Source organism: Papio anubis, chromosome 3 (assembly GCF_008728515.1).
Source record: "Papio anubis isolate 15944 chromosome 3, Panubis1.0, whole genome shotgun sequence".
NCBI lineage: Eukaryota > Metazoa > Chordata > Mammalia > Primates > Cercopithecidae > Papio > Papio anubis.
Genome location: NC_044978.1, coordinates 178263928 through 178278793, shown reverse-complemented (window position 1 = coordinate 178278793; position 14866 = coordinate 178263928). Strand labels below are relative to the sequence as shown.

General features: G+C 45.5%; 1 protein-coding gene across 2 annotated transcripts in view; it reads left to right on the top strand.

The window, feature by feature from the left end:
* EVC2 (EvC ciliary complex subunit 2) overlaps positions 1–14866 on the top strand; it is a 143792-nt gene that overhangs the window by 74226 nt on the left and 54700 nt on the right. For both annotated transcript variants that reach the window (XM_009206511.4, XM_017958562.3), the window contains 4 exons: positions 1418–1657; positions 4742–4917; positions 7216–7375; positions 11816–12270. In XM_009206511.4, coding sequence (XP_009204775.3) covers positions 1418–1657; positions 4742–4917; positions 7216–7375; positions 11816–12270 — 1031 coding nt within the window. The remainder of the gene's footprint in view (positions 1–1417; positions 1658–4741; positions 4918–7215; positions 7376–11815; positions 12271–14866) is intronic.

Genomic DNA, 14866 nt, shown 5'->3' with positions numbered 1-14866 from the left:
TCTCCTATAAAATGGAGGGTGTCCGTTTTCTATTCCTGCCTAACCAACCACACACATTGAGTAACACTGTCTCAGTGTCCATGGTCAGGAGTCCGGGCACAGCTTCACTGTGACCTATGCTCAGGGTGTTGCAGGCTGGCAATCAAGGTCTTGGCCGGGCTGCATTCTCCTCTGGAGCTTGGGGTCCTGGTCCAAGCTCATTCAAGCTGTTTGCAGAATTCACTTCTTTGTGGGTACAAGACTGAGGCCCTCAGCTCCTAGAAGTTTCCCTTCTACGTAGACAGTTTACAGCATGGCTGCTTGGTTCTTCAAAGCCAGCAGGAGACGGTCTCTGTCTTTAGGAAGGTTCCAGTGCTTTTAAGGAGTCAGGCCCACCCAGAAGAGTCTTCATTTTGATTAATTCAAAGTCAACTGATTAGTGACCTTAATTACATCATCAAGACACCCTCAGCTTTGCCATATAATGTAAACCAACCACAGGAGTGACTTAATCAGATTTATTCCCATGCTCAAAGGGCGGGAATTTATGTGGCGTGTGTATTGGGGACTGGGACTCAGGGTCCATTCTAGAATCCCGCCTACCCATGTGGAGTGAAGAGCAGCTCCCTCTGAGGGCATGAGTCTTACTGAGAAGTTGCGGGGAGGCTGTATGCAAATGCATCAGGAGCTGAGTAGAGGTAAGCTTCCTTTCTTTCCCCATGCAGGACCTCATGCTATGCAGGCATCCAAGCAGCCATTTCTTAACGCCTCTTTTGCTTCTCCTTACCCAGAGGATCTCCACTTGGGCCTGATTGCTGGTATTTTTCTCTTCAGCGAAGTTGAGAATGAAAGACAGGGGAAATAATCTTGTGAACCTGACAGCATGATCCATTGATAGTGAAGAGATTTCCATTTTTAAAAAAAAGTTCCATTTTTTACAGGCTATTTTCTAGCAGTTTGATTTGCACATTTCCACCCCTGTAAATATTCTGCTTTAAGATTATTCTAGAAAATATTTAGATAACAGGGGGGGACAGGTTGGAACAGCATATTCCAGGGCTTAGTAACTTCATTATTGTCAGCTTGGTACTGTGTGTGTATGTCTATGTGTGCACGTTGTTTTTGCTGTGTGTGTATATGCTGTGTGTGCACATGTACTTGTGCCTTGTGTGTGTGCATGTTCTGTGTGTGCACATGTGTGCGTGTGCATATTGCATGTGTGTACATTGCATTACACATTGCATGTGTGCATGTGCACAGATATGCGTGCGCATACTGCACGTGCATGTGTATATATATTGTCATGCATATGTGCATGCACCTGTGTGTTCATGTACACATTGTGTGTGCACATGTGCCTGTACACACTGCATTGCATGCACATGTAGGTGCATGTTCAGTGTGTCAGTTTCTCACACGCTCCCTCTCCTCTCTCCAGTCTGCTGTAGAGTGCAACAGCCTTCTGCGGACCCTCCATGGCCTGGAACAGGAGCACTTGAGGAAGTCTCTCGCTTTGCAGCAAGAAGAAGACTTTGCCAAAGCTCACAGACAGCTAGCTGTTTTCCAGAGAAACGAACTGCACCGTATCTTTTTTACCCAGATAAAAAGTGCTATTTTGAAAGGGGAATTGAAGCCAGAGGCGGCTAAAACGCTGCTGCAAAATTATTCTAAAATACAGGTAATGCCTCAAATCAGCCTGGCTGTGATGGAAAAGTAATTTTTCTTAATTGTTTCAGTAAGTGTCTCCTCTCTCAGAGTTCAGTCCTGCCTCTCCTTTGTACTGTGCACTAGTGAGCTTTCTCTTCTATTTCTTGATGTGTGGGTTTCCAGTAAGCAGGGAAAATGGTGGCTTGGAGTACAGGTCTTGAACTCAGGCTAACCTGGATTCGAATTTCAGTTCCACCGCCGGTCTACTGCGTGAACTTGAGCAAGTTACCTCACTTCTTTGAGTTTCCTCACCTATAAGATGAGTGTGATAGAATGCCCACACTCGCAACGGTGTGATGAAAATTTGATGAGCTGACTCATGGAAAGTTAGTGCTTGGCATAACATATGTTTAATGTATATAGCAGTGGAAAATAAATATAGGCCAGGCTTGGTGGCTTCCAGCACTTTGGGAGGCCAAGATGGGAGGATTGCTTGAGCCCAGGAGATTGAGGCTGCAGTGAGCCATGATAGCTCCACTGTGCTCCAGCCTGGGTGACAAAGCCAGACCCTGTCTCAAAATAAATACATATATATATATATATGTGCGTGTGTGTATATATATATATGCATGTATGTGTGCATGTATCGATGTAAATGTAGGGTTTAGTATCTGTGCCTGGATTTACTTGGAGGGATTTGTGTATTTTTGCATGTCAGCTTGAGTGAGAATGTTGTTAGTCCAACAGAATAATTTCTTAGGCAGTAGTAAAAATAGTCTATCTGAAACTGTGCACATCACTGTGGAATTTCTTAGGAGGCCTGTGTGAGGTATTTTACGTGCACAAGTGCATGCACACACAGGCACACAGAGTGACATCACTGCTTTACAAGAATGCACTTTGTTGTTTGGCTCCAGCACTATCCCTGGTGCTGACAGCTTGCTGTAGCTGATGGTAAGGGTGATTGTGAGCACACTCTTATTTTACTGTGTGGAACTTTCTATCTCGAATGTCAGATGTTTGAGAAATACAAATGTCATTGTTTAGACAGGCGGCCTCTTCCAGGTTTTGAGCCAACCTCTGTTTCTAAAACAGCAAGGGTACCTTTGAATAGTGCTGGAGGCCTTGGAGCAGCATCTGGCAGAGTCAGGTCCACAGGGGTTGATTCGTTCCTCAGTCTAGTAATGTGTTCACAGTCATGAGTGCATCCCTGTGGTTCTTGAGCAGTGCTTTTTCTGATGTAGTGGACACTGCTATCTCATTTTTATCTTTATAAGTGAAAATCGTTCCAGAAAGTTGGCTTGCTGGTGAATTTTCCCACTGTGAAATTCTCTGTTTGTACTAGAAGGACAGACTCCACCCATAGCAGAATGAGCCACATCCACCTAGGGGGAATCAGGGCTTAACGACCAGGCTTTGTTACTCCATTGTTAAGACAGTGGCGAAAGATGAACTGGAACATCCAGAGGAGGTGCGCGCACAGGCGGCCGTCCCTGCATCTGTGAGCAGGTTCTTAGCATTCTCCCAACTACTGACATAGACAAAGGCTGGCCCTGCCCATCCTCCAGGGACCTGCAGCCAGCACCAAGTTGAGTGCATGAGGACTAAGACATTAGGGCCGTCCCAGGAGGAGACCTAGTAATCATCACAAGCCTCTCCCTCCCAGAAGGCACCCAGGACGTAAAGAGAACGAGCTCCCCGCTCCATTTAATCTAGGTTTTTCTTAGATTTATATACGCACATAAAGCACGAATTCTGTCATATTCCTAGCTTGGTATTCAGACATCATGGCATTACTTAGATATTTACAGAGTTGTTGTCATTTTACTCTCATGGTGAGCAATGGCTGACTCTCAGTACCAGAGCACTCAAGTTAAAAAGAATGCGTGCTATTGTGAATGATATTATGCCGGAAGAAGTAACTCCACAGGTGATAACAGTACTACCATACAAGCTTTTTTGACCAGAGCTATGAGAGTATTTAAGGATGCCAATTCTGAATTTCCTTACGACCCATCAACCAACACGCATGGATCCCATTCCGTGGAGAACCGGAGCATTGCCACAACCTTCCTATTGTATGGATTCTGGTGCCAGTGGCTCTTAGGGAGATGCTAGTGTGTGTGAAGCCACACCTGACTGACCACGCAGCTTTTCAACGACTGGATGGTGCTAATTCCCAAGTGCCGAGATGTGGAGATGTTACAGCTCTTATGTGGAAAGGAGAACGTCCATGCCGTCGTATGTTCCCCATTGAACAAAGCGTTGACACTTTTGCTTATCCATTGTATGGGTGATACTTCCACAGATGGAAAAAGGACAACCAAGCCAGTCCATAGAGTAGTTCTACTGATGTTCCTGGTCTAATTACTATGCCTCTGGTTAAAGTGGGATTTTTGGAAGCAGCCTATTATGATGTTAGAGCACAGGTCCTGGAATTAGACTGCTGAGTTCAAATCCCTGCTCAGCCTTTTGTCTGATGTGGACTCAGTTTCCTCATCTGTGAAATGGGAATAATAGTACTGTCTCCCTAGGTTAAGTTAGATGGGACATGAAACACTCTTGGCCCAGTGTTAGGTCCAGAGAACACACCTCACATTAGCTAGGTTATTACTCTCCTGTATTTGGTTGGGTTTTGTTCATTTTGCAGGCTGAGGGAAAACTTTCTTGCTTTCTTTGTGCCCACCCTGGTCTTGTCTTCTCTGTGGTGATGGGAGCTCCTTGGGGTTGGGCTGATGGCTGACTTATCCCAGAACTTTAGCACGTCCTCCTGGTGCTCAGCACTTGTGGGAACTCCACAGGTGGGAGGGGTGTGTGCATGGATGAAGGATAAATGAATAAGTGAAATTTATGTTCTACAGAGCAGTAAAGTTGTTTTGTTAACTCTTTACCATCTGGGTCTAGAATGCATCTTTTCAAAGCCCTCATTTCTTAATTGTGTGTAATTTTCTCATAAGCCTTTGTTATAGGCAGGGAAGTTAAAGGTGTTAATTGTCATGTTTCTTTTCTTGTGTTTTTCTTATAAAAGGAAAAATAATATTTTAAATGTCTAGAAAGATTATGCTCTAAATTTTAATTAGGCATATTTTCTTGATTTTTTTTTTTTTATTGACAGGAGAATGTAGAAGAGTTAATGGACTTTTTCCAGGCTAGTAAGAGGTATCATCTAAGTAAAAGGTTTGGCCACAGGGAATATCTGGTTCAGAACCTCCAGTCATCAGAGACCCGTGTGCAGGGCCTTCTGAGCACCGCTGCAGCCCAGCTGACTCACCTCATTCAGAAGCATGAGAGGTACCACCCAACACTGTCCCAACAGTGCAAGTTGTCTTAGTCTGTTTTCTGCTGCTATGACAGAATACCACAGACTGGGTAATTTATAAATAGGAGAGATATATTTGGTTCACAGTTCTAGAGGCTGGGAAGTTCAAGATCTAATGAGGGCCTTCTTACTTCATCATAACATGGTAGAAAGGCATCATGTGGGAGGAAGTGCATGTGTGAGACAGAGTGAAAAACGGGGTCAAACTCCTGTGATAACTAACACAGAAATGGCATTAATCCATTCATGAGGGTGGATCCCTCATGACCTAGTCATCTCATAAAAGTCCCGTCTCTTAATACTGTCACAATGGCAATTAAATTTCTAGTTTTGGAGGTGACATTCACACCATGGCACAAATGAACTGCCTGACACAAACCTTCCTCACTGGAGACCTACTACTTCTGTTTATTCAGCATATGTGCTGACTGCTCCTCACTTATTATTTCTAAAGAAGAATTATCTTGTAAAAATCCTTTGTGTTACAGAATTTTAAAAGCATATGCAATAGTCTAGACAACTGTATAATGAACCCCCCTCATGGCCAATTTTGATGTAGCTACACGTCCCCACACAGGATTATTCTGAAGCAGAATCCCAACAACATATTCTGGAGAAATCAGTGATGAGGCTCACGTCGACCATGTGATGGAAGAGCCTACTTCTCTTTAAGATCTAGCACGCTGCTGGCTCTTGCATTCACCTTTGACACTAAATACAAACACAGAGATGCTTGTCTCGGATTCCAAATGGCTTTTCAGAGCAGCACCTGGGATTCCGTGTGGTCAGGTATATGGTGATGTCACAGAGTTCTAAGTGCCATCCCTTGCCTCTCTCCAGCATTCCTTCTCAGCTATTCTTTGAGGTGACTTAATTGTAAAGAACAAAATTTATTCTTTTAGGTTACAGGAAGCTCTGAAATGAATAGGGACATGACTATAAAATGGCTTTCTTATGACAATCTGTTGTTTTACTGTGGTTCTGCTACTTAAGTAACCTTATTGGGACTTTGACCCTCTCCTGCTCTGTTTAATGAGGATTTGGTAAGGTGCAAATTATGCAGACACTCCCCACCTAAAGATGCTAATGAATTTATCACTGCAATTTACTTGGCATTCCTGATTTTAATTTGCACTCAAGTGAAAGAAACAGTTCTTTGCCTTGAAATTAAGGGCCCACCAGCTGGTTGTGAGCAGTCACCAGGGAAAGATGCTTCATCTCTTCCTTTCAAATTCTATTTTAAAAGACATAATTATCCTTCACCTGTTCATTCCTTCAAGGAACCTCCGTTGAGAGTCTTCCCTGGGCCAAGCTGGGGACTCAGCCCAGGGATGCAGGCAGTCTAGGAATGATAGTGGTGATGCTAGTAGCAGAATGTACTTGTCAGGGTGCTCCAGGGAAACAGAACCAACAGGATATATAAACATATAGACAGCATCGTCTGCTGTTTCCAGCTTGCCATACAAATAGCTTCCTATATAAATAGGAACTAGCTCAAGCAATTATGGAGGTTGAGAAATCCCCTTGTCTGCTGCCTGCAAGCCGGAGATCCAGGAAAGCCAAGGCTGTAATTCAGTCCAAATCTGAAGGCCTGAGAACCAGAGGGAGCTGCTGGTGTAAGTCCCAGTCCAAGGGCAGGAGAAGATGAGATGAGAGGTGCCACTGTAAGCTGTAAGGCAGAAAAAAAAGGGACAGATTCCTCTTTCCTCTGCCTCTGTGTTCTATTCAGGACCTCAGCATATTGGATGATGCCCGCTCACACTGGGGAGGCCCATCTGCTTTACTGAGTCCACTGATTCAAATGCTGACCTCCACTGGAAGCACCCTCACAGCACACCCAGAAAGAACATTTCATCTGGGCCCATCAAATTGGTCCATAAAATTAACTGTCACACAGAGGATTCCCTGCTTTTGCCTCTTTGACTTTGTTTGTGCTGTTCTGGATTTTTAATCCACCAGGATTTTTAATCCACCATCTCCCCTTGGAAACTTCTGTCTGCACCAGAGTGGTCCTCTCAAATGTTACTTTCTCCCAGAACTCTTGCCCACTTCCACCCTAATAACGTCTCTCTTGTGTTGAGCTTTCTCTGCCCTTACGCTGCTAGTACTTTAATAATGTCTTTGCTGCCCATTCTCCTAATTCTTCTGGAGGGTAAAGATTTTCTGATTCAAACCAAACTAATATGGAGATGAGTGCTCAGGCACAATAGCAGTTAAGCTACAAGTGAGTTTGGAGACCACATTCCTAACTTTACATCCTTTCCATCTAGAGCAGGGTACCTGGATGAAGACCAAATGGAAATGCTATTGGAGCGGGCTCAGACAGAAGTCTTTTCAATCAAGCAGAAGTTGGACAATGACTTAAAGCAGGAAAAGAAAAAACTCCAGCAAAAATTAATAACTAAGAGAAGACGAGAGTTGCTACAAAAGGTATATAAGGCATGATGCTATTTATTCTTTGCATAAGCACTTTCTAATACCTATCAAGTGGAGGTACTGTGCCAGACATTGCCATTGATGCACTAGGATCAGAAGGGCAGCTGGGCAGGCACCATGATGTGCCATCTACTGTTGATTGGTAGCGACTTTTCGGAATGCTGTGTTCAGCAGGATGCTACAGTTCTTATCCAGCCCAAGCACAGCAGAGGATCATGGTAGACTAGTAATGTCTGCATGGACAGGGGAATTAGGAGTGCTGGTTTGTTGCGGGAAGTCAGGGACCCCGAACAGAGGGACCGGCTGAAGCCGCGGCAGAAGAACATAATTGTGAAGATTTCGTGGACATTTATTAGTTCCCCAAATTAATACTTTTATAATTTCTTATTCCTGTCCTTACTGCAGTCTCTGAACATAAATTGTGAAGATTTCAGGGACACTTGTCACTTCCCCAATCAATACCCTTGTGATTTCCTATGCTTGTCTTTACTTTAGTCTCTTAATCCGGTCATCTTTGTAAGCTGAGGAGGATGTATGCCGCCTCAGGACCCTGTGAGGATTGTGTTAACTGCACAAATTGTTTGTAGAGCATTTGTGCTTGAACAATATGAAATCTGGGGCACCTTGGAAAAAGAACAAGATAACAGCAGTGTTCAGGGAACAAGGGAGATAACCTTAAACTCTGACTGCCGGTGAGCCAGACGGAACAGAGTCATATTTCTCTTCTTTCAAAAGCAAATAGGAGAAATATCACTGAATTCTTTTTATCAGCAAGGAACATCCCTGAGAAAGAGAATGCGCCCCTGAGGGTAGGCCTCTAAAATGGCTGCTTTGGGGGCAGCTATCTTTTACGGTTGTAGACAAAGGGATGAAATAAGCCCCGGTCTCCTGTAGCGCTCCCAGGCTTATTAGGCCGAGGAAATTCCCACCTAATAAATTTTGGTCAGACCAGTTATCTGCTCTCAAACCCTATCTCCTGGTAAGATGTTATCAATGACAATGCGTGCCCAAAACTTCATTAGCAATTTTAATTTCTCCCCGTCCTGTGGTCCTGTGATCTTGCCCTGGTTGCATTTGCTTTACCTTGTGAAGCATGTGATCTCTGAGACCCACATCCTATTCATACACTCCCACCCGTTTTGAAAATCACTAATAAAACCTTGCTGGTTTTATGGCTCAGGAGGCATCACGGATCCTGCTGACATGTGATATCTCCCCCAGACACCCAGCTTTAAAATCTCTCTGTTTTGCACTCTTTCCCTTTGTTTCTCAGGCCGGCCGACACTTAGGGAAATAGAAAAGAACCCACGTTGAATATCAGGCGTGGGCTTCTCCTGATACTGGTTTGAGTGACTAATGATGATGGTAGGTGCTAACATTTGTTGGGTGCTTACTTAGCACTGTGCTAAGCATGTTATATAAGATATCTTGTTTAATCTTTACATTAACCCTATGAGGGAGATACCACTGGGTTTGTGTGTGTGTGTGTGGTCAAGGTCAATTATCTAGTAAGTGGCATGCATGGCATGTATTTGGGGACTCTAAGAATATGATGAGGCTGGAGTGTGCAGAGGGACTAGGGTAGGCCCCAGAAGGGAATGCAGCAGCATGTCAATGGGGGCATGGTGTGCTGGGCTAAGGGGTTACCCTCCATCCAGGGATACTGAGGAATGTCGAAGGGTCTTCAGGAGGTGAGAGAGACATCAGATCTGTGATTTAGGAAGCTGAGGTGAGCACCTTGTCAGATGGAGTTGAGGAACCTGGGAATATAAACCCCGTGGGAGGTTCTGGTACTTGTCCAGGTGTGAGCGAATGAAGGCCTAAACTGGCGCAGACCCCTGAGTACAGGGGATAAGGACAGATTCAGGGAATGTATAGGGCATGCAGGGTGACACCCAAGTAGTTGGTTGGTATGATTTGCAGGGAGGGGATGAATAATAACTTTCAAATTTGATCAATGGAAACTCTGCTCTTTATTACTAAGTTTGGAACCCAACAGAAAGCCGTGATTCTGACCTTGATCATTGATGCATACCCCATCTTTGAGCATCACACCATTCATCTCTGAGCCACTGGTTAAGGGATTAAAACAGTGGGGCCCAGGGCTCCATTTCCCTACTGTCTTGCCTGAAGGTCAGTGTCTAGAAAGAAGGATGAACTCCACATCCTATAGGAGATTCTGGCAGTCTTCTGTGACTATTATTTCTTGCAGCTACTGTTGATAAACATTACAAGTGGCCCAGAATTAGGATGTAGCTCCGTGAAGGCAAAAACTTAGGTTGCATCCCCACTGTTGAGAACACTGCCAGACACCTGGTAGGTGCTCAATACATATTTGTAGAATGAATGAATTGACACTCTCTGGTCACCAGGACCCATAAACACTGGTTATGGTATACTAGTAATGTCTGCATGGGATAGGAAATAGGAGTGCTGGTTTGAGTGACTAATGATAATGGTTGGTGCTAACATTTATTGAGTTCTTACTTTGGAAGAGCATCTTATGTTCTCTCAAAATAGAGCTGAGAGGCCGGGCACAGTGGCTCACACCTGTGATCCCAGTGCTTTGGGAGGCCAAGGCGGGCGGATCACGAGGTCAGGAGATCGAGACCATCCTGGCTAACACGGTGAAACCCCGTCTCTACTAAAAAATACAAAAAATTAGCCGGGTGCGGTGGCGGGCACCTGTAGTCCCAGCTACTCAGGAGGCTGAGGCAGGAGAATGGCGTGAACCCGGGAGGCGGAGCTTGCAGTGAGCCGAGATTGCACCACTGCACTCCAGCCTGGGCCACAGAGCCAGACTCCCTCTCAAAAAAAAAAAAAAAAAAAAGAGCTGAGACTATCTGTGGACCCACTGTTATAAAGAGCACCATAATGGACATCTTTATGCATCTCAATTTTTTTTCCCACCATGGGGCCTTTGCACCAACTGTTCTTTCTCCCAGGAATGTTCTTTCCCCATTTCTTTTTTTTTTTTTTCTTTTTGAGACGGAGTCTTGCTCTGTCACCCAGGCCGGAGTGCAGTGGCCGAATCTCAGCTCACTGCAAGCTCCTCCTCTCAGGTTCACGCCATTCTCCTGCCTCAGCCTCCCGAGTAGCTGGGACTACAGGCACCCGCCACTTCGCCCAGCTAGTTTTTTGTATTTTTTAGTAGAGACGGGGTTTCACCGTGTTAGCCAGGATGGTCTCGATCTCCTGACCTCGTGATCCGCCCGTCTCGGCCTCCCAAAGTGCTGGGATTACAGGCTTGAGCCACCGCGCCCGGCCATTTCCCCATTTCTTAACCTGATTCAGATGAGACCTCCTTCCTTAGGTCTCACTTAGATCTTCTTCCTTAAAAGCTTCGCTGACCTCCTCATTTAAGTTGTCTCTCAATGATCTTAGCTTTTTGATTTCCCTTTATAATATTATAGCTTGCAGATCCTGTGTACCTAGCACATAGTAATAACACTAACAGATATTTATTGGCATAAACTATGTCAGGCACTTTTCTATGAGCTGTACGTGTGTGAAGTAACTCACATAATCCTCACAACTATTCTGAAAGGGAGGTCCTATTATTGTCCCCATTTTACCAATCAGATAGGGAAATGGAGGCACAGAGAGGGTAAAATACCTGCTTTGGATGACTCAGCTTGTGAATGGGGGACCCAGGACCCGAACCCAGGCAGTCTGTCTCCTGGGCTTTACCTACTCAATAAATACATGTTTAATGAATGGTGAATACATAAGGATTCTACCGCATTTTTTTTAAAAAACAGTAACTTTCTAGACCTGGCGCAATGGTTCACAGCTATAATCCCAGCGCTTTAGGAGGCTGAGGTGAGTAGATCACTTGAGGTCAGGAGTTCAAGAGGAGCTCGGCCAACATGGTGAAACCCCAACTCTATAAAAAATACAAAAATTAGCTGAGTGTGGTGGAACACACCTGTAATCCCAGCTACTGGGGAGGCTGAGGCAGTAGAATCACTTGAACCTGGGAGGCGGAGGTTGCCGTGAGCCAAGGTAGTGCCACTGTACTGCAGCCTGGGCGACAGAAGGAGACCCTATCTCAAAAATAAATAAATAAATAATAAATTTTAAAATAAAATAAATTAATTTTTTAAAAAATTAGCCTGGCATCACGGTGCACGTGCTTATAATTGCAACTACTTGGGTGTTTGAGGCACAAGAATTGCTTGAACCCAGGAGGTGGAGGTTGCAGTGAACCAAGATCGCACCACTGCACTCCAGCCTGGGCGACAGAGCGAGATTCCATCTAAAAAATAAATAAATAAATAAATAAATAAATAATAAACAGAATAACTTTCCAAATGTGAGATTGTTGGGGCAAAGGCTATAAACATTCTGTGCCTCCTGCACCAAAGTGTTTCAGCCAAAGGGCTGTACCCGCCAAGCCCTGCCCCCACTTAATTTTCTTTTCTGAAACTCCAGCACCGGGAGCAGCGGAGGGAGCAGCTCTCCATCAGCGAGGCCTTCCAAGCGGTTGAGGATGCCGGCCAGTACCTGCGCCAGTGGAGGAGCCTGATGGAGGAGCAGGGCGCCGCCCTGGAGGAGCTGCAGGAGCGTCTGGACCAGGCTGCCCTGGACGATCTCAGGGCCCTGACCCTCTCGCTGTTTGAGAAGGCCACCGACGAGCTGCGGCGCCTGCAGAACTCAGCCATGACCCAGGAGCTGCTCAAGCGCAGCGTGCCCTGGCTCTTCCTACAGCAGATCCTGGAGGAGCACGGCAAGGAGATGGCCGTGCGGGCCGAGCAGCTGGAGGGGGAGGAGAGGGACAGGGGCCAGGAGGGTGTCCAGAGCGTGAGGCAGAGACTGAAGGACGATGCTCCTGAGGCCGCCACGGAGGAGCAGGCGGAGCTGAGACGCTGGGAGCACCTGGTCTTCATGTGAGTGCTCCTGCGCGTCCTAATCACTCCTCCCCACCCCATTGATGCCAGGGAGATTCCTACCCTGTGGTTGTGGGGATGGCCAAGCATGAGATACCTGGCACCAGACAGGTGACATTACCAGCGTTAATTAGTCATAGGAACTCACGCCCCCGGGGGAGGACCTCGAATGTCACACGGGACCCTACAGGGATTGAGCAGAGTGCAGAACCAGGACCATAGGGTTTGTGGTAACAAGAGGATGGGTGGCCCCTGGCTTCCAAGGGAAAATGTGATTAGCTTGTCTGAATAATTCCCTGGGCTGAATAACTCCAGGGAGCTACTCAGGGATAAATGCTGGTTCCCCTAATAAGAAATGTCCCCTGGGGAGGGGACATGATCCACAGGAACAGAGGGGGAAGGGGAGCTTGTGGTTAGGCCAGGCCCTGCTCATTTCTCCAGGCATCAAGGCTGCTCATGATCTTGACCTTCGTGTTAGTTCTTCCACCACACTATGTCATCCTTTCACCTGGCCCTTTCATCCCTGGTCCCTTTCTCGGACTATGTATCTTTATTATTAATTCAGGAACCATGTAATGACTTCCGCTTCTGAGTGGGATGCAGTGGACCACACCTAACACTCCTGCTGCAGTAACTAGAAAATAATGGATACATTTATTTTTAATATTTAGTTTATTTTTTGTAGAGGGGGGGTCTCACCCTGTTGCCCAGGCTGGTCTCGAACTGCTGGGCTTAGGCAATCCTCCCGCCTCAGCCTCCCAAGATAAATTTCACCAGTAATTTTTTAAAGACATGGGAGAGTGGTGGAAACAATGAAGACAGTATTCTAGAGGGGCCAGTGCCCACAGTCCTTTACTTCCCTGAAACATTTGCCAGCTCTTTGTGCAGCTGGGATTTGGCCTGGCCCAGGAAGGGAGCCTTTTGTGCTGTAATAGAGACCAACAGAGCTTTTGGTGGTTGTTTGCGGCTGGCAACAGATTGGAAACTGGAGGGGCCTCTAACATAGCCAGTGTAGAATGAGACATGGGCGATGTAGAACAAAAGACCGAGGACCACCACTTATGTTTGTGCAACTTGTTTAACCTCTCTGGGCCTCAGCTTTCCCGCTTGTAAAACGAAGACCACAAAAACTAAATCAAATCATTTAAGGTGCTTTTGGCAGTACATGACACTATCGAGTAGTTTAAATGTGAAGACAATGTTTATGTAAGAGCCTGGGTTCATCTTGGACGCTTTAAAGGACGCAGGATCTGTCTTCGATTTCCCTCCTCCCTTGTAGAAGTTATCTCCTAGAATCTTGCTGGCCTCTGTGATTTAATGTGCTTTCCTTTCCCACACAGTTTTCATCCCCAGAGTCTGACCTTGCTACCAGGAAAATAGGTCCCCAGGTGTTTGCAAAGATTGATACTGTCTTGGTTTGCATTAAGTGAAGTTTGGCCCTTTCCCGTCTCTCTCTTTTGTGATTCTGGCCTCATTTATTTTTTAATACTTGTTAGCTTTTGCTTTCTTGACAAGGAAAACAAGACACTCTCTCCTCTTAGTCCATAAAAATCAGATCCTTAAATGCCATTTCTTATTCCCATGAATTGCCCTCAACAGTATTTATTCAGCTTAGCCTACATTCCAGAAAATTCTCCTCTCATGTTCAAACTGACTTTGGACTCTTCGTAGCAAGTGAATTAACTTTGGCATTCCTATTACCAGCTGGTCATTTTCTTCAACTTCATTTGGATTCATTTTGCAGGGAGTATTACCAAAGCCACTGCTGATTTAGCCATTTAACGGGAAAAAGAGAACTCTCACTTGGCTATCAGAAAAGTGTATGATTTTTCCAAGGGTTAAAGAGGATCAACTCACAATGCACGCAGTGCGAGTCTGCTCATATACTTTGCTTATTTAAGATTCTAAAAGGTTGCAGCCTTTATTTCCGAGGCATTATGCAAAAATGGCTTTGCACAATAGATTTGAAACACATTTTTAGAAGCTTTCCAATTTCAACCAAGATGGGGTTGCTGTAAAACTGGTTGGCTAAAGTAGGAATTAATGAGGAATATCTTTGCAAGAGAAAGAGTGTCTTCGAGCCTTCTTTCCTAAGTTCCTGTCTTGATTTCAAACTCCTTCAGGGCAAAGATCTCGCCTCCTCTATTTCTGTATTCTCTTGGCACTTACGTAACAGAGGATTAAGACAAGAGTGCTCAGGGCCTATCTGGTTTGAAAGTGACAGGAATAGTGACTGAGAGTCATCTCAGAATTGCTTTTACTTTGGGTTCGGCGTAATCAGCAAACAGCGGGGCGAAGGCTTTGCACAAGGGAAGGTGCAAGGGGGTTGCTGCAGTTTCCAAAGGTTGCTTTAAAAATCGTTGGGCCCCATGAAGTGAGGAACCCAAGATGGGTGTCACATGACATGGGGTCAGGCCTCAGACTGTTTTCAGCAGAGGGCCCGCATAGTCTCTGAAGGTCTCCTTCTCTTTCCAGAGACCTTTCTGGCAGAGCCACAGCCCCACATTCCCACACTGAGATTTGGGTATGGTAAACCTGACTCTGGCCAACCACGTTGGGTGTTCTGCAGATAATTCTGAATTTTAAAGCCTCCGTC